The 25,653-nt window shown below is 42.7% G+C and overlaps 2 protein-coding genes and 2 long non-coding RNA genes across 4 annotated transcripts; 1 reads left to right on the plus strand and 3 right to left on the minus strand.

The window, feature by feature from the left end:
* Nucleotides 1–1,769: 1,769 nt before the first annotated feature.
* Nucleotides 1,770–17,641, minus strand: LOC136444366 (1,25-dihydroxyvitamin D(3) 24-hydroxylase, mitochondrial-like). The gene is made up of 12 exons (XM_066441883.1): nucleotides 17,310–17,641; nucleotides 16,313–16,538; nucleotides 15,669–15,824; nucleotides 14,861–15,057; nucleotides 12,699–12,902; nucleotides 11,819–11,988; nucleotides 11,217–11,360; nucleotides 4,813–4,835; nucleotides 4,237–4,315; nucleotides 3,654–3,816; nucleotides 2,625–2,668; nucleotides 1,770–2,237 (listed from the first exon to the last, which is right to left on the minus strand). Exons 1-12 carry the CDS (start codon nucleotides 17,446–17,448, stop codon nucleotides 2,124–2,126), a joined length of 1,659 nt encoding a protein of 552 aa, XP_066297980.1. The 5' UTR covers nucleotides 17,449–17,641; the 3' UTR covers nucleotides 1,770–2,123.
* On the minus strand, nucleotides 6,121–6,943 carry LOC136444368 (uncharacterized). Its single transcript, XR_010757253.1, has 2 exons — nucleotides 6,802–6,943; nucleotides 6,121–6,318 (listed from the first exon to the last, which is right to left on the minus strand). It is a non-coding gene; the product is annotated as an uncharacterized lncRNA (long non-coding RNA).
* Nucleotides 7,596–8,418, minus strand: LOC136444369 (uncharacterized). The gene is made up of 2 exons (XR_010757254.1): nucleotides 8,277–8,418; nucleotides 7,596–7,793 (listed from the first exon to the last, which is right to left on the minus strand). It is a non-coding gene; the product is annotated as an uncharacterized lncRNA (long non-coding RNA).
* Nucleotides 17,642–19,141: 1,500 nt separating the features above from the next.
* On the plus strand, nucleotides 19,142–25,653 carry LOC136444367 (uncharacterized). Its single transcript, XM_066441884.1, has 4 exons — nucleotides 19,142–20,341; nucleotides 22,648–22,857; nucleotides 24,313–24,499; nucleotides 24,808–25,653. Exons 1-4 carry the CDS (start codon nucleotides 20,125–20,127, stop codon nucleotides 25,094–25,096), a joined length of 903 nt encoding a protein of 300 aa, XP_066297981.1. The 5' UTR covers nucleotides 19,142–20,124; the 3' UTR covers nucleotides 25,097–25,653.

Raw genomic sequence — 25,653 nt, forward strand, 5'->3', positions numbered from 1 at the left:
TTTCCTCCACTTCTAAGCTATTGTTTGGAAAAAGTTCGAATGAAGAAAAAAAAATACAGTATCACATTCTGTTACGTTTCAAAGACAACATATCCTTGTGCCTTTATCGGGAGAAAACGTGCACTGAAATAATAATGTACTTCATATTCAAATACCTACCAAAATCTATGTCCATAACCAAGGCACAAAGCAGTACTACATAAACGTTAGTATGTACAAGCATTAAAATGTACAGACAACTAAATCCAAAACTGTCCAGTCGGTCCAAACAATGGATCATCCCAGTACCGTATAGAACGTGAGTACAGGACGCCCAGTTCCGAAATAATTTGAGGTCTCGGCTTCCAGTACTGAAGAGTCACTATTTACTGGTAAATCCAGTACGGAACCCGTTACATCCGTAAATCGGCACTCGGTTATCCAGTGCTGAATGACCTCCGCACTGGGTAACCAGTACCGAATGATCTTTGAAGTAGCCGGAACGCAAATCCGTACTGGAACCCGAGTACCGAGAGGAGTTCAGCTCTGGAATCCGAGTACCGAAACAAATTCAGTTCTGGACGTCCAGTGCTGACGAAGCTTCGGTACTGGAATAAAGCCGTTCCGTACTGGAATTCTTGTACGGAACTTTCTTCCGTACTGGGGGCCGAGTATCGGCGCCATTTTCTCCACGGGTTCCGTACTGGGCGCCCAGTAAGGAGCCGGTTACATCTGTATATTTGCAAAAGGTCCGCCCATATTTACGCCGACTGGTCAAACTTCATAATCTTATTCGTACGATCTAAAAACCGACTAATTATACTACTGTAGAGTTAAGTTAATTCCTCGCTGGCTTTCACATTAAAGTTAATACAAACGGTTCAAAAAATTCGGTCGTACTATTTTTTCTTACCGCTCAGTCGCGGAAATATACTGTGCTGTGCGGCTCAATGGTATTACCGCACATCAGACACTGTTGTATGCTGATTGGTCAATGTAGAATTTATTGACCAATCAATGTGTCGCTATCACGAAGCCTTAGTCAATCTGCGGCATTTATTTCATTGACTGCTAGGGGTCGCTCTTAAATATCTAACGTAAAATCGTATTGCCAACATTATTTATGTGCCATACTTTCGTAATCCGCATAGTGACGCCCTTGACACGCAGGAAGAAAGGGTGACAATTGCCCGATTGCAGCCAATGTGTTGTTTTCTATTGTTGAGCGGAGAGAAGTAGGGAAACTATGCAATAAAGGTAACTTTGATGACATAACAAAGCTTTTATGGCTTCTAATCTTACTGTTAACAGTTACATACCTAAGGAAATGTTGCCTGGCGTCATGCAACTCTTTGAAATCGACTTAACTTGCAATGAACGTAGTGTTGATGAACTTGATCCCAGCAAAAGGCGCCTGTGAGTATGTTTAACCCTCTAGCAGTAACCCTCAATAATCCCTTTTGTTATAAAAGAAGGCAGACAATTGATTGGCCATGATTGATACGTATGATCTTAAGTATCCTGTGCCCTTGTGCTGATTCGACGTCTAAGCTGCAGGCAGACCGCTTACAGGTTGCTTACATTCATCGTCGCCCCCCCCCCCCCAACTTTACATAGGTGCACTGTACAGATAACATACATAACGTTATCTCTATATACAAGAACAATCTCTTAGGTATGGTAAAAAGACTGACCTGTATACTGTTTTTCTCAAGCAATTTTAAAATGCTGTTAAGAAAATTAAATAATATTAATGACCGCATAATTATAACAGACGAGAACACAAACAATGAGAGTTTTCCAAATTTTATTTCCTACATGACAAAATGTAATTACAACGTTTGACGCTACTGCCTCTCTTAGGAACTTCAATCTGTAATTCTATAGCTAACTTCAAAATTTCAAACAATATAAACATCAAGTTAATTACAACAAAAGGTTATATTGCCTTTCTGATACTTTCATTTTAAGAATATTCTGTATACTAGTGTACAATAGTACCTTAACCCTATATAGTGTACAAAAAAATCTGGATGCACCAGAGTCCAAAATTAGGTTCCAGCTCCAAATACAGCTTTAATTTTGGATATACAAAGGTGCACATGTACCCAGTATTTCAAGCTCTGCATATAGAGAAGTCTTTCTTATTTCCTGTCCACAAACTTAAGGTGCAGGGGTGTCTCTGGCATCAGTAATGGCTGCGCAACTGAGGATATCTCTTCCGGCTCCACCTGACTCAACACAAACTGCTGCGACATCTGGAGGAGGAACAACAGTTCACTCACGATCAGCTTCATACACCACACTTAAGTCAGAGCAGTTTTCAAACTATGTGTTTGCACATGACATCACAAAATAATCTGTATGAAAAAAAAAGTACACTTAATGCTTAGGTCCCAATTGCGCCGGTGCCCATCGGGTGTGTATAGTCCTGGCTGGGCCATGGAGCTACAGATTTGTCCCAGTGGACTACCAGATACCGGGAGTAACGTTACCTCTCGGTGTTCTCAAGATCAGCTTACGGTGTCTACTTGTTACCGGGTCCCGGGTTGATTTTAACTCCAAATTAAAAAGAAATGCTCGTGTCCCGGCCGTTCCCCCAAATACCCCGCTAGTCACGCTTGTGAAATAAGAGAGTCCCCTACCTTTGAGAGAAGGAGCTGCAGCTCGACCTCTGCAACACGACGACCTGAGAAAATATGCAAATCATTTCATAGCTGATCAACAATACAGAATCCAGAGAAAAACAAACAAAAGTTAGCATCAGTGGAAGTCTGTTATCCTTATAGAGGAATCTGGTTCTCTGACAGCAAATTCCCATACATAAACATATAGAATACAACACAGTGTATTCCGTATCATCTGAAGTATTAGCCTGGCTGCAGGTCAGATTGCCTTAAAGCTGCACTATGTAAGATTTGGTCAATACAGAAAGTCAATTTTTCTACCATTTCTTTATATAGTATGTTGAATAAACCAGTTGGCAGTTGGGGCAGTGTGGCCACAGTGGGGTGCCTGATTACAGTTCACCACAGTTTCTGACAAACGTCCGTATAAGAGTTCTAGCAGTTTTGAACGGGGAAAATCCGCTTTATCAGTTCCCTACAAACTTGGCTAACATATTTCATCCTCATTCAAAAAGATATGAGTGTTTTTGTAGAAGATGATCTTCATAACATCAGCTCTTATCTAGATCCACTGAAGTGTCGCTAAGTAATTAGCCTACCCAGGGGTCCTGCCAGTGTGCAGGAAGTTGTTGTTTACAAACATTAGGCTCAGGTTGAGGTGGTGTCACAGACTTTTGCAGCTTGTTTTTGTTCAGTTAAAAACACCATACATGCCAGAAATAGACGAATTAATGATGGAAATATGCTGGAAAGTGGTTGTCCATGTCATTTGTAGGATTTGTTCACAAGAATATTTTCAATTTTTGCGCCAAAATGTTGCATAGTGTAGCTTTAAGGACAGAGAGCCATCCCTCGCGTTGGACTTCCAAAACTGCTTTTTTTTTCGAATTTTCAACAGCAGCGCGCACTCAGTCCAGGCAAAGTGCATTTCAATGATTCTATGAAAGGCCCTAGAAGTCAAAGAAAGTAGAACCCCATGTGATACAAATGTATTTCCAAAAATATCATCCTGTCCGTAACACCCTTATTGAACGTTATGCAACATACCAATACAACTGCGTGGACCAAAGCCAAACGGCAGAGAGCTGTATGGGTTGATTTCGTCGTGCTCCTCTCCTGTTCTCAACCATCGCTCGGGTTTGAACTCGTCGGGATCAGGGAACAGTTGTGGATCCCGCCCCATGCTGTATACTTGGGCAGCAACACAGGTCTGTGGATCCAGGGAACAAACTTTACTCATGATCAGGTGTTTCTGAACGAGCCAGTGGCTGCATCAACACTAGTACAGTATAGTCACAGAACTGCAGTAATTGGGCAATAGAGGTCGTGGTAGAAATCTTGGATGGAGTGCATCAGAAAGGACATTAAAGTGTGCGGCCTCACCAGCTTGAATTTGCTGGGCATATTAGCCAAAGAGGCTTGTGGGAAGGTCGTGTTAAGTGCCTTTCCCAAGGGCACAACGTCAGGGCATGGTGTATTGAACCTGGGACCTATTGGTTCAGACTCCAATGCTCTTAGACTAAGCGTTGCGCCACACTGATTGATGCCACAATAAAACAAATGGCACTTTTAAATGCCTGAGTACAACAGAGAGAAACCTGAGTGTGCCTTTTTGTGAATGTAGGTGTACCTTTGCTGGTAACTTGTATCCCATGAGCACTGTGTCTTCCTCCAGAATACGGCTGATATTCGGGGCCACAGGATACATCCTGCAATCAATAAGAAGGCGAGTAATCAATTCACATTAGTTTTAATCTACAATCTTACCAGTAGATGTAGTAACAGTTATATTTATTTATTTATTCATTGATTTGGCTAATACTGTTCAACACACACAGCCATGGCTGCTCAACTAGCCTGTTGCTATTCACAAAGTGTTTGATATATATAATAGCCCTAGGCCTGCTGAAAAAGACAAGACAGGACATTACAATGGAATCTTGAGATGGACAGCATATAACAAGCTATAATTATACAATGTAATAACAATAATAAAAAGGGTGTCATGCAAAAGGAGGTGTACAAATCAAGGAGGTTAAAATCCTCTTGGTCAAATATGCTGCACCAGCTGTCTTACACTGAGGGGTGACTGCGAGAAAAATATTATATAATAGTAATATTATTATAATAGCTTGAGGATTTGTCCTCTCACATATCTACTGAAAAACAGATTCTATCACACAAAAAAAACTATGATTTTACTGACCTCAGTGTCTCCTTGATAATGGCCTTGAGGTCGCAGAACACAGTATTAATGGGCGACCCCCGTGGACAATAGTAGTTCGGGTATGAAGTAGTGCGTCACATTACTTGAAAAGGCCATAGTTTTTCTTCTGTGCACGTTAGCGAGGCTGAAACTGTGGTGAATGGTAGAGGAATACGTCAGTTTTGAGACAGTACGAGTTTGATTACGATGTTTGTTCGGTCGGGTTGGATTCGCGCCTGGATATTGTTACCGCCCGACTACTGTAAGTCGCCTGCAGTACGGTGACCTCCGCCGGGGGGCATATCAAAGTGGCTTTTAAAAGAGAACGAGCCGGCAAATTCAACCTCATTTTGCAGATATTTTGTAGATTGAACCTTGAAGTCAAGCATATAAAAATCTGGTACCCTAATTCTGCACCTTTCTATAAATTTTCAAGCGTCGAAGCATCTCACCTTGGGATCCTTAACTATATAAATCCCTATAGGAGAAATACTGTGGTCTGCAACCTTAACCCCCAGCGGGGATTGGCCATAAACGTTGCATTCGGTCAAATTTTACTGGTGTATCAGTAATTGACGTCGACTCACTTGAAATCGGTCGTTTTTGTTGCCGCCAGACCCGCCGTTGCCATGGCAACGGCCTCTAAGACCGCACCCTATCCTTAACTATAGGACTTGGTGTGGACCCGGACACCGCTTCTCCCCCCCCCCCCCCCCCCTGCGTCGTAACTAACCATGAACCTGACCTAAAATCACTTAGAAGTTAAGAATATACACTAATGATACCTTCCACGAAAAAAAAACCATCAGAATAGTAATTTTGTCTAGATAATGAGAGCGCTAAATGGCCCGTCATACAGGCCTTGCCCTGGGTCTTCCCCTATGCCGGGTCCTGAAGTGCAAAGCTGGCGATATCTCGGCAACCGTTCGGATGTTTGCAAAAAGCTTTGGTACACTTCTTCAACTAAACCTGTTACATTGCATGAACAAAAGAAAACCAAGGTCCCCCAGCGGGGATTGGCCATAAACGTTGCATTCGGTCAAATTTTACTGGTGTATCAGTAATTGACGTCGACTCACTTGAAATCGGTCGTTTTTGTTGCCGCCAGACCCGCCGTTGCCATGGCAACGGCCTCTAAGACCGCACCCTATCCTTAACTATAGGACTTGGTGTGGACCCGGACACCGCTTCTCCCCCCCCCCCCCCCCCCCCTGCGTCGTAACTAACCATGAACCTGACCTAAAATCACTTAGAAGTTAAGAATATACACTAATGATACCTTCCACGAAAAAAAAACCATCAGAATAGTAATTTTGTCTAGATAATGAGAGCGCTAAATGGCCCGTCATACAGGCCTTGCCCTGGGTCTTCCCCTATGCCGGGTCCTGAAGTGCAAAGCTGGCGATATCTCGGCAACCGTTCGGATGTTTGCAAAAAGCTTTGGTACACTTCTTCAACTAAACCTGTTACATTGCATGAACAAAAGAAAACCAAGGTCAAGGTCGTCTTAAGGTCGCAGAACACAGTATTAATGGGCGACCCCCGTGGACAATAGTAGTTCGGGTATGAAGTAGTGCGTCACATTACTTGAAAAGGCCATAGTTTTTCTTCTGTGCACGTTAGCGAGGCTGAAACTGTGGTGAATGGTAGAGGAATACGTCAGTTTTGAGACAGTACGAGTTTGATTACGATGTTTGTTCGGTCGGGTTGGATTCGCGCCTGGATATTGTTACCGCCCGACTACTGTAAGTCGCCTGCAGTACGGTGACCTCCGCCGGGGGGCATATCAAAGTGGCTTTTAAAAGAGAACGAGCCGGCAAATTCAACCTCATTTTGCAGATATTTTGTAGATTGAACCTTGAAGTCAAGCATATAAAAATCTGGTACCCTAATTCTGCACCTTTCTATAAATTTTCAAGCGTCGAAGCATCTCACCTTGGGATCCTTAACTATATAAATCCCTATAGGAGAAATACTGTGGTCTGCAACCTTAACCCCCAGCGGGGATTGGCCATAAACGTTGCATTCGGTCAAATTTTACTGGTGTATCAGTAATTGACGTCGACTCACTTGAAATCGGTCGTTTTTGTTGCCGCCAGACCCGCCGTTGCCATGGCAACGGCCTCTAAGACCGCACCCTATCCTTAACTATAGGACTTGGTGTGGACCCGGACACCGCTTCCCCCCCCCCCCCCCCTGCGTCGTAACTAACCATGAACCTGACCTAAAATCACTTAGAAGTTAAGAATATACACTAATGATACCTTCCACGAAAAAAAAACCATCAGAATAGTAATTTTGTCTAGATAATGAGAGCGCTAAATGGCCCGTCATACAGGCCTTGCCCTGGGTCTTCCCCTATGCCGGGTCCTGAAGTGCAAAGCTGGCGATATCTCGGCAACCGTTCGGATGTTTGCAAAAAGCTTTGGTACACTTCTTCAACTAAACCTGTTACATTGCATGAACAAAAGAAAACCAAGGTCCCCCAGCGGGGATTGGCCATAAACGTTGCATTCGGTCAAATTTTACTGGTGTATCAGTAATTGACGTCGACTCACTTGAAATCGGTCGTTTTTGTTGCCGCCAGACCCGCCGTTGCCATGGCAACGGCCTCTAAGACCGCACCCTATCCTTAACTATAGGACTTGGTGTGGACCCGGACACCGCTTCTCCCCCCCCCCCCCCCCTGCGTCGTAACTAACCATGAACCTGACCTAAAATCACTTAGAAGTTAAGAATATACACTAATGATACCTTCCACGAAAAAAAAACCATCAGAATAGTAATTTTGTCTAGATAATGAGAGCGCTAAATGGCCCGTCATACAGGCCTTGCCCTGGGTCTTCCCCTATGCCGGGTCCTGAAGTGCAAAGCTGGCGATATCTCGGCAACCGTTCGGATGTTTGCAAAAAGCTTTGGTACACTTCTTCAACTAAACCTGTTACATTGCATGAACAAAAGAAAACCAAGGTCAAGGTCGTCTTAAGGTCGCAGAACACAGTATTAATGGGCGACCCCCGTGGACAATAGTAGTTCGGGTATGAAGTAGTGCGTCACATTACTTGAAAAGGCCATAGTTTTTCTTCTGTGCACGTTAGCGAGGCTGAAACTGTGGTGAATGGTAGAGGAATACGTCAGTTTTGAGACAGTACGAGTTTGATTACGATGTTTGTTCGGTCGGGTTGGATTCGCGCCTGGATATTGTTACCGCCCGACTACTGTAAGTCGCCTGCAGTACGGTGACCTCCGCCGGGGGGCATATCAAAGTGGCTTTTAAAAGAGAACGAGCCGGCAAATTCAACCTCATTTTGCAGATATTTTGTAGATTGAACCTTGAAGTCAAGCATATAAAAATCTGGTACCCTAATTCTGCACCTTTCTATAAATTTTCAAGCGTCGAAGCATCTCACCTTGGGATCCTTAACTATATAAATCCCTATAGGAGAAATACTGTGGTCTGCAACCTTAACCCCCAGCGGGGATTGGCCATAAACGTTGCATTCGGTCAAATTTTACTGGTGTATCAGTAATTGACGTCGACTCACTTGAAATCGGTCGTTTTTGTTGCCGCCAGACCCGCCGTTGCCATGGCAACGGCCTCTAAGACCGCACCCTATCCTTAACTATAGGACTTGGTGTGGACCCGGACACCGCTTCTCCCCCCCCCCCCCCCTGCGTCGTAACAAACCATGAACCTGACCTAAAATCACTTAGAAGTTAAGAATATACACTAATGATACCTTCCACGAAAAAAAAACCATCAGAATAGTAATTTTGTCTAGATAATGAGAGCGCTAAATGGCCCGTCATACAGGCCTTGCCCTGGGTCTTCCCCTATGCCGGGTCCTGAAGTGCAAAGCTGGCGATATCTCGGCAACCGTTCGGATGTTTGCAAAAAGCTTTGGTACACTTCTTCAACTAAACCTGTTACATTGCATGAACAAAAGAAAACCAAGGTCCCCCAGCGGGGATTGGCCATAAACGTTGCATTCGGTCAAATTTTACTGGTGTATCAGTAATTGACGTCGACTCACTTGAAATCGGTCGTTTTTGTTGCCGCCAGACCCGCCGTTGCCATGGCAACGGCCTCTAAGACCGCACCCTATCCTTAACTATAGGACTTGGTGTGGACCCGGACACCGCTTCTCCCCCCCCCCCCCCTGCGTCGTAACTAACCATGAACCTGACCTAAAATCACTTAGAAGTTAAGAATATACACTAATGATACCTTCCACGAAAAAAAAACCATCAGAATAGTAATTTTGTCTAGATAATGAGAGCGCTAAATGGCCCGTCATACAGGCCTTGCCCTGGGTCTTCCCCTATGCCGGGTCCTGAAGTGCAAAGCTGGCGATATCTCGGCAACCGTTCGGATGTTTGCAAAAAGCTTTGGTACACTTCTTCAACTAAACCTGTTACATTGCATGAACAAAAGAAAACCAAGGTCCCCCAGCGGGGATTGGCCATAAACGTTGCATTCGGTCAAATTTTACTGGTGTATCAGTAATTGACGTCGACTCACTTGAAATCGGTCGTTTTTGTTGCCGCCAGACCCGCCGTTGCCATGGCAACGGCCTCTAAGACCGCACCCTATCCTTAACTATAGGACTTGGTGTGGACCCGGACACCGCTTCTCCCCCCCCCCCCCCCTGCGTCGTAACTAACCATGAACCTGACCTAAAATCACTTAGAAGTTAAGAATATACACTAATGATACCTTCCACGAAAAAAAAACCATCAGAATAGTAATTTTGTCTAGATAATGAGAGCGCTAAATGGCCCGTCATACAGGCCTTGCCCTGGGTCTTCCCCTATGCCGGGTCCTGAAGTGCAAAGCTGGCGATATCTCGGCAACCGTTCGGATGTTTGCAAAAAGCTTTGGTACACTTCTTCAACTAAACCTGTTACATTGCATGAACAAAAGAAAACCAAGGTCCCCCAGCGGGGATTGGCCATAAACGTTGCATTCGGTCAAATTTTACTGGTGTATCAGTAATTGACGTCGACTCACTTGAAATCGGTCGTTTTTGTTGCCGCCAGACCCGCCGTTGCCATGGCAACGGCCTCTAAGACCGCACCCTATCCTTAACTATAGGACTTGGTGTGGACCCGGACACCGCTTCTCCCCCCCCCCCCCCCTGCGTCGTAACTAACCATGAACCTGACCTAAAATCACTTAGAAGTTAAGAATATACACTAATGATACCTTCCACGAAAAAAAAACCATCAGAATAGTAATTTTGTCTAGATAATGAGAGCGCTAAATGGCCCGTCATACAGGCCTTGCCCTGGGTCTTCCCCTATGCCGGGTCCTGAAGTGCAAAGCTGGCGATATCTCGGCAACCGTTCGGATGTTTGCAAAAAGCTTTGGTACACTTCTTCAACTAAACCTGTTACATTGCATGAACAAAAGAAAACCAAGGTCCCCCAGCGGGGATTGGCCATAAACGTTGCATTCGGTCAAATTTTACTGGTGTATCAGTAATTGACGTCGACTCACTTGAAATCGGTCGTTTTTGTTGCCGCCAGACCCGCCGTTGCCATGGCAACGGCCTCTAAGACCGCACCCTATCCTTAACTATAGGACTTGGTGTGGACCCGGACACCGCTTCTCCCCCCCCCCCCCCTGCGTCGTAACTAACCATGAACCTGACCTAAAATCACTTAGAAGTTAAGAATATACACTAATGATACCTTCCACGAAAAAAAAACCATCAGAATAGTAATTTTGTCTAGATAATGAGAGCGCTAAATGGCCCGTCATACAGGCCTTGCCCTGGGTCTTCCCCTATGCCGGGTCCTGAAGTGCAAAGCTGGCGATATCTCGGCAACCGTTCGGATGTTTGCAAAAAGCTTTGGTACACTTCTTCAACTAAACCTGTTACATTGCATGAACAAAAGAAAACCAAGGTCAAGGTCGTCTTAAGGTCGCAGAACACAGTATTAATGGGCGACCCCCGTGGACAATAGTAGTTCGGGTATGAAGTAGTGCGTCACATTACTTGAAAAGGCCATAGTTTTTCTTCTGTGCACGTTAGCGAGGCTGAAACTGTGGTGAATGGTAGAGGAATACGTCAGTTTTGAGACAGTACGAGTTTGATTACGATGTTTGTTCGGTCGGGTTGGATTCGCGCCTGGATATTGTTACCGCCCGACTACTGTAAGTCGCCTGCAGTACGGTGACCTCCGCCGGGGGGCATATCAAAGTGGCTTTTAAAAGAGAACGAGCCGGCAAATTCAACCTCATTTTGCAGATATTTTGTAGATTGAACCTTGAAGTCAAGCATATAAAAATCTGGTACCCTAATTCTGCACCTTTCTATAAATTTTCAAGCGTCGAAGCATCTCACCTTGGGATCCTTAACTATATAAATCCCTATAGGAGAAATACTGTGGTCTGCAACCTTGAGGAGGTGCAGGTCCTTCAGGTGGTCCCAGGTCACGACCTTGTCCTGACCTATGACCTGAGTGACCTCCTGGTACAGTCTGTCCTGGAGTTCTGGTCTCCGTGACAACTCGTACAGGGTCCACAGGAGGGTGTTGGAGGTCTGGAGACAGAAATCAAAAACGCACATCAACATCAAACTTGATTACTGTGATTCTTGATTTTTTAACTCCTTTAACAGTCACTCAGTGAACTGCTAAAATTTCGCTGTTGCAACTTTTTGATTACTAACATCAGAGACAGTGATGTTTGTTCCCCCAAATTGAATGCCATGAACTACCCCCTTTCCCCCAACTGCTAGAATTACAAACCACAATGATAAATGGATTTTACAGTATGTTATTCAATAGGCAAATCAACTTATATTAGAGAATAATATATCGTAGAACCCGTAGTGTGATATAACGTCATGTGAAAATGAGCACCCAGCTAAGGGATGTCCCTCAGATAGGCCATTTGTTCCCTTGTTTGGGGAAATTAAGCCACTGTGCAATACAAACACTCTACATTGCAGAAACTAGGGAAGATAAGGCCGTATAGTGCAATAATCCCAGAACAAACCGTGTCGATGGCAGCACCCATCAACTCGATGGTGTTGGAGTAAATCTCATCCTTGCTCAACCTCCCAGTGCTGTTGACAAAAGCGAGGAAGTTTGGTTGATCGTCCTCCCCCTCCCCGCTCTCCTCTCTCTCCAGAGCCTCCTGTAACTGTCGGTCCATCACCTTCTCACCTGCAGTAAGGTAGGGAGGACATTCTGACCGCTGAATAGGTTTTTTTTACCATTTCGTCCCTTGTCAATGAGGCCGAAATGGCCGTTCAACTATTTTTCTTTCGTTCTTTAGTAACACTGATGATCTAGCTTAAATTACATAATTTTTTTTCCCCCCGCATACCCTCAACATTCAGCTCTCCTCATTTCTGGAAAGCCGTACACGTTGGGGGACAAGCCATTTAGTGTTGGCCAATGGGCTGGGCAATTGGGAGCTAGAGATAACTGATAGCACATATGCAGAACGTAAGCTTTTAAGGTGGTGTTTGAGTATTTTAGGTATTCTCATATTTAGGTTTATATTGTTGTGTCCAAAGATATATCTTATGCAAAAGAGGACGAAAGAGGCTTGGCAGCTATAATAGGTTTGGATAGCAGGCTTTTTGGATTTTATTGGAATTGCAACAGTGCAATACACGTGGGACACAGGCAGCTATTGCTGATGTCGTGACCCACACACATAATGTACCTGTTTTTAACACTTTTTCCCGAGGGCACAAGATTGTTGGCGTCAGGGGATTTGAACCCGCAACCCCTGGGTTCTGAGTCGGAAATCCTGCCGTTACGCCACACGACCCCACTAGGCAGCTGGTATATAGCAGGCAATATACCATTTGCACATTACATTCTGCTGAGCTACCTAGAACAGCTAGGGACAAAAATAAGCTTACCAACACGGAAAACTGTGTCCCACGCTTCCACCGACTGTTTCCAGGGTTTGGTTCTCAGGAAGCGATGCAGGTCGGCGTCAGGAAACATCAGTGAGTTGGTTGTTAGGAAGACATTGTGGATGCCCTTTATGAAGTCCTGAGCATCTTGGGAAATATTGTCCTGTAGATACCCCATGCGCTCATTGAACAGGACAGAGCAAATGGCTGAAACAAATAAACAAGAAATAATACTAACGTTACGTAATTTAGATTTACAAGTTCGTGCTTGAAGGCTAATTGCAAGTACATAGAGTTGAGAAACATACAAGTGGTAGAGACATAGAAAACATACATGTGACAAGGACAGTGCTTATAAATGTCACAGTAATGTGACATTAGAGACTAAAAAAAGCTAGAAGGAAAATGTTGTATCAAGTCCATGAAATATCATCTGAAGTACCGTAGTGAAGCAACATCACCTCCAAAAAGCAATGCACATTGGTCTCAACTCTGCTTTATTTCATAATGATATATTTATATCTGGTACACATTAAGACAATATATTCAATGTTTTGTAATCCATATGCTGTTTTCGATACTATTTTGTAGTTGTAATTGACTTCGCCAAGAAGTCTATGTTTTGACGCTTGTCTGTGTGTCTATTAGTGAACAGAATAAGTCGAGAACGCCTGGATGGATTGTTGTCATCTTTAGTGTGTTGATGTGTATGTGGGAAATCTCAAGATGATTAGATTTTGGGCGAAGTACTTTGCATAATTAACGAGAAAAGTGTAAAAATGTGTTACATTGTATGAGTGTATACTAGCTCCATGGGTGCCAGCTGGAACGTGTTACTTGTGTAGGGGAAGTGTTACTGGTGTAGTAAGGAGATATTCCCATTGGGTCAGGGGTGTTTGACTGTGAAGCCTGGCTGGCACAAATTGGCTTCTCACTGACTTTCAGATCTTGATCTTGTGAAATTGCACTGTTCCTCAATTGCACTGTTCCTTCGCCGAGAAGGTTATGCATAAGGTAGCGTTTGTATGTATAAGAAGACCAGCATAACTCAACAATGCCTGGATGGGTTGTCTTGATATTTGGTATGTTGGTAGGTCTTGGTGAGACCTGAAGATGATTAGATTTTGGGCCCCCTAGCGGCTTGTTAAAGTACTGCAGCGGAAATTCCTGTTTTGATATCTCATGTTTTGGATATGCTATGGAACCGACTTTTGAGTGGTAGATAGCTCTTTGGAAAGAGAGTAAAAGGTATCGGTTTGGACACCCTAGCGGCATTTTCTGGGACTGCAGTAGCAGGTTTTGCTTCAGACTGTGAAAGGGAATAACTCAAGAAGGGCTTGATGGATGGTCATGCTTTTTGCTAAGTGCACTATTAGCTTGAGTGATGATTTACATGATTTAATACTTATTATGCAAATCAGTATCTAATTTGCATAACTAATGATGAAAATTGATACATCCTCCAAATTCCATAATAGGACTCTCAAACATGTGACATGACCGAGGAAGAGAGAAATAGTAATAAATATCAACTATGCAAATGAAGACCTCTTTTGCATAATTAATGAGAAATACTATAACTCTATAACTTATGTGGTGCTTTGTTTGATTGGATGATAATGATGCAAATCAGATTCTAATTTGCATAATTAATGAGGCAATTTAAAAACCTGCTGTGTTCCATGATATGACTATTCAAATATGCAAACTTGTTACTGAGGTAGATAGGAATGTTGATAGATAGAAAATATGCAAATGTAGACTAATTTCTATAATTAATGTTAAACTGCTATAATTCCATACTAGTTAATGACGGCAATTTCATACTTGTGTCGTTTGGAAGTAGTGTGAATGTGAACACCATTGAATCAAATTATGCTAATAAGGAGCTTATTTGCATAATTGATGATAAATGTTAGCATAACCCTCTTTGTTTAGCTCATAGTCATAGTTTGGACAACTTATGTTATTTGGGTGAAGACGACCAACTGGTATGATTCATAATTGATGAGAAACACTCCCAATACGTCAGTCATAAAAGTTAAGATCATTTGGCGAAGTTATGAGGTCGTAGAACTCTTGTTGTAGGATAGATTAGCCTTGTACTATTGTAGAGCAACAAAGTTCATTCATTCATTCAATATTAGTCATATGACATCACTCACATTCTAGAGCCCATTTGAACAGCTCCTCCCCTAGATCCGGAACTTCTATCCCATCAGCCCTTGCCTGGAGTACCCGGAGTCGCTCGATCATGTCCGCCGACACCGTGTCCAAGTTGCTGACGTACGCAGACACGTGTTTCGGACGTAGCATGGGTCGCGCCATTATTGATCTGTTTTTCTGCCACTCTTTGCCATTACTGTGAACACAACATGGGTAATATCACAGACTTTATAACATTGCACAACAATTGTTCAAAATACACTTAGCTAGGTTTGGCAACTTCTATTACTTAAGAATTGTTGCCACATCTCGAGCAAGTAAAAGAACCCACCACATTTATCGAAAAAAGGGGTCCTTCTCGGTGTGAGCGGATCAAACCTAACAGTCTGGTCTGGGTTGACATCTTGAAAAGGTGAGTCACCAGTGTTATGTCAATCTTTCCACAGATGTGGTAAATTTCAATAGATGAAAAAAAATATTAATTGCTGAAATTGCTGTAAACTAAACTATATGTATTGTATCAGAGACTTATGATGTACTTGTACAGTCTTTGGTGAAATTCATAACACTAACTTACAACACAGTAAACTAACCGGTCTCTTCTGCAGTGTCCTATATCTATAAAATCAATGCACTGCCTGGGATTATCACATACCAGTAAACAAAATTCCTCTTACATTGTTTATAACATCATGGTTACTAAATCTATATCAATCTTATAGATATAAAATTCTTATGATACTTTATAGGTTCTACTGTTCGTTGTCCCTTTTTTGCGTTATTGATGTGTTTTTTTTAAAAATCTACCTGAGAAACACTCCCGTGGCCTTGCCTGAGATTTCCCTGTACCGTCTCCAGGGCTTGATGTCGATACGTGCTGGGTACTTCCCTTCCTTCCGAAACAGCTCCTGAACCGCTACTGGGTCCTTGATATTCACCATGTCAACATTCACAATCTTCAGCCTGGAAGATAGCGGTATATTGATAATTCATTGATGAGACTTATATATAATCTTATTACGTTCGCCAAAGAGGTTATGTTTTCGGTTGCTTTTGTGTTTATGTGTTTGTTTGTGTACATTATAATGTGGGTGAACAGCATAACTCAAAAAGGCCTTGATGGATTGCATTGATATTTGGTATGCGGGTAGGTCTTTATGACGCATTGAAATGGTTAGATTTTGGACCCCCTAGCAGTTTGCTATGGTACTGCAGCAGAACTTCCTGTTCTCGTGCTCTGGACATGCCATGGTCCTGATTTTTGAGTGATAGATAGCTCTTGGGGCAGAGAATAAGTGGTGTATGCACATGTGCAGTTGTTATTTTGAAACCTTACGTGTGCCTTACATGTGCGGATATCAAACTACAAATCTAAATCATTAAGGGTTACAGCATCATAACACAGTGTAATCTCTATATGGGTCTGATATGTGAAACATAGTGAAACCTACCTGAAAATTGGACCGTACTGATGAAAAAAATCATCAAACATGATGTGATTTTTCTTAATCTTTTCTTTCCCGAGGAGTCCCTTTCGCCACATGTGTAGGAAGGAGCCGAGGACAGGTACAGAAGGCGGACCAGGTAAGGCCGAGAAAGGCTTGGCCTCACTGTGATCCTCATGGTGACTGGTTGAACCAACTGCTGCAGTACTGTATGTCTGCACCAGGGATGGCACTGTGGAGAACAGTGTAATTATTCCTATATGCATCAGGCCATGTTAATTTGATTATATGGATGACATCCTCCGGGACCCCAAAATTGATGTGAGTGTGCAAATAAAAAAGAAGTTTGGAAAAAAAAAGTTGCCTTAATTCATTCTGAAATCTATAATGTGGTCCGGAAGGGTCACAGAACAAAACTAAACACACAGAGCAATTGGTATACTGAAATAAACTGATTCTTCATTTTTGTTCTTTCAAAACTTCTTTGACTATGGAATCAGCTTAAAGCATAGTGGCGAAGATGATGATGATGATGATGATACTGTTCACCTAATATCACAGCACAGTAAAAATGAAGGGTTTACAATACTGTAGATCTTGAAACCTTCACAGCAGTTTTGTTTTCGTGGTTTTCACCATGATATAGTCGGACCTCTTCACCGCAAATTCTGAATACAGTAAATGCCTTTAAATTGAGCCTTCTAACCTGCATGATTCCAATTAGTTGGTAACTGGGAGAACCCAGTTCTAATCTGGGACAGGGGAAGGGTATCCTTGTTGGAGCTGCACCGTCTTTCGGAAGAGATATAATATGGGGGCGCAGTGAATAGGAATATGCTCCAATTTGTACTTATGGGCCTTCGTATGTACTGTACCTAGCCGCGGCGACTCTAGTGGGAAGACGTATTTACTTGTATATTATACAGTGTCTTCCAACAGAGTATAATATACAAGTAACGTTAAATACGTCTTCCCACTAGAGTCGCCGCGGCTAGCCACATACCTGTCCTTGTCCGGGCGACCAGGCCAGACCCGGTCGTCTGACCCCTGCCGAAGTGACCCTCCGGCCTACACGGTCTCACTGCAAGGCCGACAACCGCCGACAACCTCTGCCGGGATCCCACGATCACTGATAAGCTCATCGTGCTGGGAAGTCTACTCTCCTATTCGTTTTATCCTATTCGTCATAACATCACCTTCGTCCGACAGGTCATTCAACTTTGGTCAAAGGTCAGCGGTAGAGTCTAAATTGGGGTAGGGATGGACAGGGGTGTAAGGTCCCATTACTTATAAGTTGTGAAATAAGCTGTGTAACAACTTTAATTTTAAACTCGGGGACTTTATTATCTATACGGTAAAAGTAATGATACAAATGAAGATAATACCGCGTACAATAGATTTTTGATGAAACTTTATTCAGTTTTAACTTAAATCAGCAGAACTATAAAATACTTAATATATATAACGTTATATGTAATTTTTAACAGCCTGTCGTATTACGGAGTTTAATACATGGGGAATGATTAAGGGAAGTAATAATGAACAGTAATAACACTTTATTTCAAAGCCGTCCGGGAATAGGTCAGCGATATAAAAGCGTTCTATTAATGCGTACTTTTATATCTAAGTCTTACTTTCTCACTCATGAGACTAATTTTATGTCACAGGTAGTCATCAGCAGAATTGTTGCAGTCCTAGAACAGATCATTTCTAGACCTCCATGGGTAAAGTTGGAAGAGAGTCAATAATCAACATCCTTTTTCAGACAACCGACACTAGTAAGATACGATTTTGAACTCATAAATTTACGTCCGCCGTTATACTCATTGATACATACATACTCATATAGTCTATATAATCGATTTTTTCGGTATCACAAAAGTCATGATGTCATCAACAGGTGTGAGCAAATGTCTGTGCTGTTGTCTGTTGTGACTGTGTGGAACAGACAGACAGTACAAACATCGCTCACACCTGTCAAACACACAGAACGACTCACGGTCAAAGTGCACACTCGCAGACTTCGTTCTCAGTGCCCCTCGATGACTGATACTCCTATTAATTCTTAACAATAACACTTGAAATACGGACGTCCCCTTGTCGAAAGTTTTTGAAGACTAACAAAAAGTTAAAAGGCTTTGTCAACTGCAGGAATCTATTTGGTTATTCTAAGAAAAGAGTAGAAGCAATGGGCCCGGGTTTCCGACCTTACCTATCAAGTGTACCGTAGTATTGAATGATCCTTGAGTAAGTTTCGCCTTGCATGTACTCTTCTGTAGTATGGAACTGTACAGACAGCACTGATAGAAATCAGAGCAGCCGTTAATTTTGGTCCCCAGTCGTCGACCCTATGCGATTTATCTCTGAAGTGATGTAAGAAGTGTTGCGTCACCATCCTCTATTCGAAAAGGTGACAACACCACTGCTGTATCACAGCACTACTGTTGTATCCTTGTATCACAACACTACAGAGAGAGTTGAGCTTTCTTCTGGTTTCCAGTCCTGTCTGCTCTGAAAATAAAAGTCAAGAGGGACAGCCAGCCTACAACCAATGAGATTAAAATCAAGCTAACTTATCATTTTTCACTTTTTGCAGAAAAGTTTCATTTTTTTAACGCGGATCACGTACCACATCTAAGTCTCAATACATTAAAATGTGCTCATGTCATAGGTAGGTCTTTAGATTTATTACAGAATAGATCCTTTCTAGATCTCAACGGGTAAAGTTGGTCATGAATTTGTCCTCAATATTATGTCAAATACAAAATGGCTAGCTGGGTCCAAAGTACGGACTGTAGTTTAAAATCAAAGAACGTTTGCATATAACAATATCATTTTTTTGCATCGTGGTTACATTTCTAAGCTGTTGCTACCAAGCGAAATTACAAACTAGAAAATTGGCCTATGGGGGAAACGACTGAGGATGGAAAAGAATGAGAAAAACATTCCCACTAACTTACCTGCAGGACACGCCCCCTTTTCAGAGGTTCGAAAGAAGTTTTGGACTTAGCCCTTATTTGGACAAGCTCTTTCGTTCTCACCAATCAGCATCAAGATTGCATGGCTCTAAAGCTCCGACTAACGACTAATAATATCATTGCAGGAAAAAAATAACTTGCGTCGCTAGGAGTCCCCACTGACAAGTGTAGATGATCCAATTGACTGGCATACTGCGTGAATCAGGTTGGCCTATAAGGGTCAAGGGTTACAAACCTGTTAACAAGTGAGCTTTGCAATAATTTTTGTTTGTCGATCCTCAAGACCACATAAGTTATCACCTTTGCCAAGAAGGTTTTGTTTTTGGTAGGGTTTGTATGTATGTATGTATGTATCTGGTTTAGCAGCATAACCCGAGAAGCTATTGATAGATTATCATGAAACTTCCACGTATACGTAGTTAGGTCATGTCCTGTCAAAGACATGATTATATTTCGGACCCCTGGTGGCTTTCCTTGGTATTGCGACAGAACTTACGGTTTTGATGTCTCTTGACTTTTAATGCAAGCTATAGCTGTTTAAAAAATCAGCTGTGTTCAGTTATTTTCATAACTTTTATCACTTTGATATCTTTTTTGTGTATTTTATGTTCAAGTTGCAACTGGGTTACTTTTTCATAAGTTTTTATCAGCGTGGCAGAGCTAGCAGAGCATAAAAGACTGAGACCTATGAAATAATAATGAGTTATACATCCCTGTTATACATCCAATCGATCAAGCTGAAAATTACATTATGTCCCTGCCGCTGTGTTGTGCCGTCACCACTTCTTCGTTCGTCGAGCGGTCTTGACAAGATGTGTCAATCGGAAGTGACAGCCGAAAATGGCCGAAGTGGTCCGGATCGTGCTCGGTATCATACCCCTCTTGACCGCAACGGTCTACAGCGAAAGGGTGTCGGTAGGGGACGACTTCACAGCCGAAGAGATTGTGAACGTTTGCGGTCATCATGACCGGTCGTGTGCCGTCGAAGAAATTGTTTGTGATCCGAAAAGAATCCTGGAGACCGAAGATCTGAAAGCTGTGGTCGGCGCCATCAAAGGTATGACAACATTTTCTACAAGGCCATACGTCATACAGAAGAGACCCGGTCAGTTTTTCTCATTATCTTTTCTAATATGTCATAATAAAAGCGTCGTAAAATAAGTGTTTCTGCGGATACTCTTAAAAGTAGCCATTCCAGAAACTGAAAATCAGCACTTTCACTTTGATACATTGCTTCGTTTGTAATATCAAGCTTTTTTCATATGGCAAACAGTGTACCTAACGTCTTGGTGGTATCTTCAAATTATCATTTCTTAAGATATGTTTCTCTTGCATCAGATGAAAGGCGTACTCAGCGAAACAAAAGGAAAAAACAATATGTTTCAAAAATAAAAGCAAAGGTCGTTTTAAAAGATTCTACACGTAGTTATATAATTTTAAAAGCTATACTTGTGGTTTCGAAGAATCGTGCATGTGAATAACGTTGTTTTACAAAGAATATCCCCAAACACGTAGTCATAAATACGTGACCTGAATGCTCTGCAATACTCAGATAGAATTGGCTAATGTTAATTGAATCAAAACAGGGCAGTTTTCCCAGTGGGGTACATTAAGAGTTGTTATGACTCATAATCGTCACTGCTTGTCCTTCTTGAAACTCTCGCTATTCAAGACGAGGCTCACTTGAGTTCAACGTCCTACACGTTATTGGCCTTAAAAAACTGAGTTTGTAACACTGTCATCAAGTGAAGACAGAAAAAGATCATGAAATAACCCCAAGGATTGGGCCAAGTACACCGGGTCACTCCTACTCTTTTATCCTCCTTTAGCCAAGTTTAGGCCTTTACTACAGGGGTATGGATTGTATTATTCGGCAAAAATTGGCAGAATTGACCAGGGGAGTCAGTCCGCGGGAAGGTTTACATTTCCCCCCTTCAGTTCTGCTTGCACGGAATGAAACCCTCTGGTGGCCAATCTCCCCTGGAAATTTGATTTGCTCCCTTTAGCCAAAGTTGTTAGTCTGGTAGAGACTACCAACCCTTTCTTAGATAAGTGTGGTGGGTCTTTAATGTGCAGATGTTTGATGCCTTCAGGCTCCAACACATACAGGACCAGTACAGTGGTGGTTTTGTATACTTCCCAGCATTCCTTGCACAGTCCACAATACACATCCCAGATGGCTGACTGTGACCAGAGATACAGAACCGAAAGCTAAACGTCCCTAGCCTGCCATGGGTGCACATGACATCCTACGTCGTAACCGCTGGCCCAATCGCTTGCTGAAAGATCTATATTGAGCCAGCGGCTACTACGGAGGATGGCACCCAGGTTGAAACGTCCCTTCCGAAGGCTGATCTGATACTGTGTACATGTGATGTAGATCTAGGTCAGCAGTAGGAAAACTTGACATAACGTAATGCAAAGTGGAGAAGAGGTATTGATTTTTGTGAGTCTCGCACCGGGCGAAGTACCGCATTAATGCAATAATCTGAGATTGTGAACGATAAGAGAGGCACTTATACGGCCTGTCCATCTCCCAGGGGGAGGGGTGATCGGTAAATTGTGATATAGAACAGACGCCTCGTCAGCATCAATATGGCTTGACTCTTCACATTTTTGGGTGGTAGATATAAGTAAAGGTAGTTCCATTGCCTTTTTGAGGCCGTAGGGGCAGTGGGTTGTTATCCACTGTGCCAAGTGCACGGTATGGGAAGGCATAGCCCATCCCTCTCCTTCCACCGCATTCTACCTCCCCCCCCCCAACCGAAGGTTGCCGCCATGCATCAGACACTGATGCCTGCGAACGATTTATTGAACCGAAATCAGGTATCCATTTTTACACCTGAATGGAGTGAGGAAAGTCGCCTTTCGAACTCTCTTGGTTCTGGGCCAGTCACCATAGCCGTTAAGCCAACACGACGCCGTAATTGGGTGCTACATTGAACTTTAAAACTACCGTTAAAGTATTCAGCCGTTACTCATGCACACAATCCATTCTGTTTTTATGGCCATTGATATTTTACTGCTGGTGTCTTTGTCCACTATGAAAGCTAGCTTTAGTCTAGACAACATAATGATAGTATCAATATACATTCTATTATTGAAAGGACTTCGATATTCAAATATTCAAACTTTCCCGCTATTACTCTATGTTAAAACTTTTACTTCAAAGCAAATAAACTGTGAACTGCAATTGCCTCTTAACCACATGTATGCACGGAATTGTACTTTTTTTAGATTGTAAGACTTGTCTAGTGCCAATGCAAAAATCATTCGGACTTGAATATACGCACAAGTGTGAACTGGCCCTAAGCCGCCTATCCGGAACCATTTGTGCGAATCTGCACACAAATATCCTTCCAGGTATCACGTACCCCCTCCGCAGACGAGTGTGCCGTCACCATGGTGATTTCCAGGCCATTCTTGTCCTGTTACCATGGCTACCTCCGAGCGACAGAGTTCGAGACCGCACCTGCAACCAGACGACACCTGCAGCTGGAGACCGGCACGAACTGGCAGAGCGTATAGCAGCTGGTGTAGGGTTCAAGAGATTCCCAAACAAATCCTACTGTGGTGAGACTGAGCTATATCTTATACCCCATTCCACTAGGACGGCGCTCTCGCTGCGCGCTCTCTGCGACCTAGAATTTAACAGAACGGTTTTCATAGATAAAAACAAATTTCCTAGATAAGAAACGAATCTTTTTATGCTTTGTGTGTTTTGTTGTCTTTTCAATCATACTTTAGCATTTTGAATGATATGCCAACTATGAATTCAAAGGTTACACAAGTCCGATTTAGGTCGCAGTGAGAGCTCATCGTGATCACCGTCTACTGGAATGGGGGCCTTAACAACAGTTTTAACAATTTGTATTGTCATGACCACAACATGCATAACCTCCATTCTGGAACAAAGTTTAATTGCAATTTCCAATACAAAAATTGGACTTACACAAACTTGCGACTGATCAACTCTAGTCTTTGTCAAGGAATGAGCAATCTTCTGCGACGTCACGGTATGCAGGTAGAACACGTGACTCGTTGTGCAGTGGATCATATGTTGCAGAAAGACTATGGCGCCCCCCGTCTCTGTTGAGGGAATTTTCAAAGTTCAAGTTTTGTGTGTGTTGGAAATGGAATGACCTCTACCTACACAGATGGACTTTCAAGTTAAGTAGTAGTAGTAGTCCACTGTTTTCTGCTGCTGCAGTAGTTGAAACATCCTGCAGCCGCATTCAGTTTTCCTTCAGTCCCTTCCACTTAGTCCGGTTCGCTGCGAGCTTCCTTAGTTTCTTTCTGACCGCAACGATCCTTGACCTCTTTCCTTCAGGTCTGCCCTCAGTAGGCTCAGTAAGTTCTTGCAGTGTCTTCCTTTTCTGGAACTATATCTGTTGCATCCTATCAGGGTGAAGTCTAAAGCCTGTTGTGCAGGTGTGTCGGTCGGCATTCTCAGAATGTGTTCAAACATAGACCACCTGGCGTCTTTCACTTTTGTTGACAACGGGCTTGTGTTACACAGCTTGTATAGTGTTTTGTTTGAGATCAGGCTATTTGGCCATCGATGCCCTGCATCTCTATCAACGTATATAATCTCTCACGAAAATAATTTTATCAGGTTGGTAGAAAATAGGATATGGGAGATTCTTTATACACAATCAGGTATTGATCTCACCTGCTAACGTTTCGATGTCTATCAGACACCTTCTTCAGAGCTTCTGACTGGAGTACTGCTTCTCACCGCTATAAGTGGCCGATGTAGGTGGCGCTTTTGCGGTGAGAACACTGTCCCAAATATAATCCTGATGCTTGTAACTTGTAACTATTGTATTTTAGTTTGTGATCAACATTTGTGACCAGGAGCAATAAACTTAGTTAAGATAGTATTTCTATGCAATATATGTCTTGCTACTTGGTCTGTAATGTTTTATGTATGGGTCACGACACCAGCGATAGCTGCCTGTGTCCCACATGTATTGTATCATCATAGTAAAATAGTATTGCCAACCTCTTGTGGTCTGCTCCTTGCAGGGTTTGTCTCAGTTTTCTCCCTCGGAGAACCAGTCTTCTCAATGTGGGTCAAAAACGACAGAGACAAAAACCAGACCATGGAGGTGACCAGGCGAATGAACGATACCTTCACTCGGCTGTTGTCAAAGGCAAGAAGAGAAGCAGTCATCAAAGTAGTGGAGGAGCTAACCTTACCTTGCGATCTCCGGTAAGCTAAGCTGCACCTTTTCGTTAAATCGCAAGAGAGCATTGCTTATTAATCTCCAAGCAGATCTTGGAGTGGAATATCGCAATGTTGTCTAGGTTTTCTAACAGCCCTTCACCCAAAGTTTTGTGGTTGTCAGAAACTTCCGGTCAGTCAGAAAGCATTACAATTTACTACCCCAGCTGCATGGAGATTGGTTGCTTTTGGGTCTAGGTATAACCTTTGATACTATATCAGAAGAAGTAGCAGGCATAGGTATATATCACTTTTTTTGTGACTTTTTTTTCTGAAACTTGGTGTCTTTGTTTCAGCCCGCCGATTTTCGCTCGGACTCTCCGGAAACCAAGGAGTGATCTGCAATTCCAATATGCGCCCCCATGCGAGCAGAATACCACCCTGCAGTACATCGAAATTCTTGGATTCAAGCTAACAATCGACGAAATCGTCTACTTAACGTTTGCGGTAGTAGGAACTCTGACCATTTTCATCATGTCGTGTTGTATTTGCAAGCTTTGCTTAGAAACTTCTAAATATCGGAGTGTTCGCCAGTTCTACCACGGCTCACATAATGAAACTCAGGACGAAATTTTAAGTACGTAATTTTCAGTATCATCATCCACTTTGTTGTATCATTACAGCCAGTAGGTACCCATCTGAGTAATGAGGCTGCTGTAACGTGCAAGGCACCTCCTCGAACACGAGACTCCCATTTTACGTCTCTTCCGAAAGACGTTGCAGCTCCTACCTGGATACCTTTCCCCGGATTCGAACCGGGGTCTCTCTGTTGCCAACTAGCTAGGACCAGGAACTCAACTGTGAGGCTGCTACCAGTCGAGCCACAGGGACACAGTATTTAACAGTTTTTCCTCTACGGGCTTCGAAAACAAAATATCACATTTTTGATTGATCTTAAGAAATATGTAAGAGATAAATCTTTTACACATCGCTAGTGACAGAGTTACTAACTATCTTATTATGGTATCAATGGTATGTAAATTAAGTAAAACTTAATTGTGCAACGTATAGAATGCAAACGGCACAGTATATGACAAGATGTTATTCTAAAAAATAAGTCTAACCCAAAACCTATACTACTCTATATAGGGAAAAGGAACTGCATTATACACAGTCAGATATTAAACGACTATGATATGTGA

Source organism: Branchiostoma lanceolatum, chromosome 11 (genome assembly GCF_035083965.1).
Source record: "Branchiostoma lanceolatum isolate klBraLanc5 chromosome 11, klBraLanc5.hap2, whole genome shotgun sequence".
Classification (NCBI taxonomy): domain Eukaryota; kingdom Metazoa; phylum Chordata; class Leptocardii; order Amphioxiformes; family Branchiostomatidae; genus Branchiostoma; species Branchiostoma lanceolatum.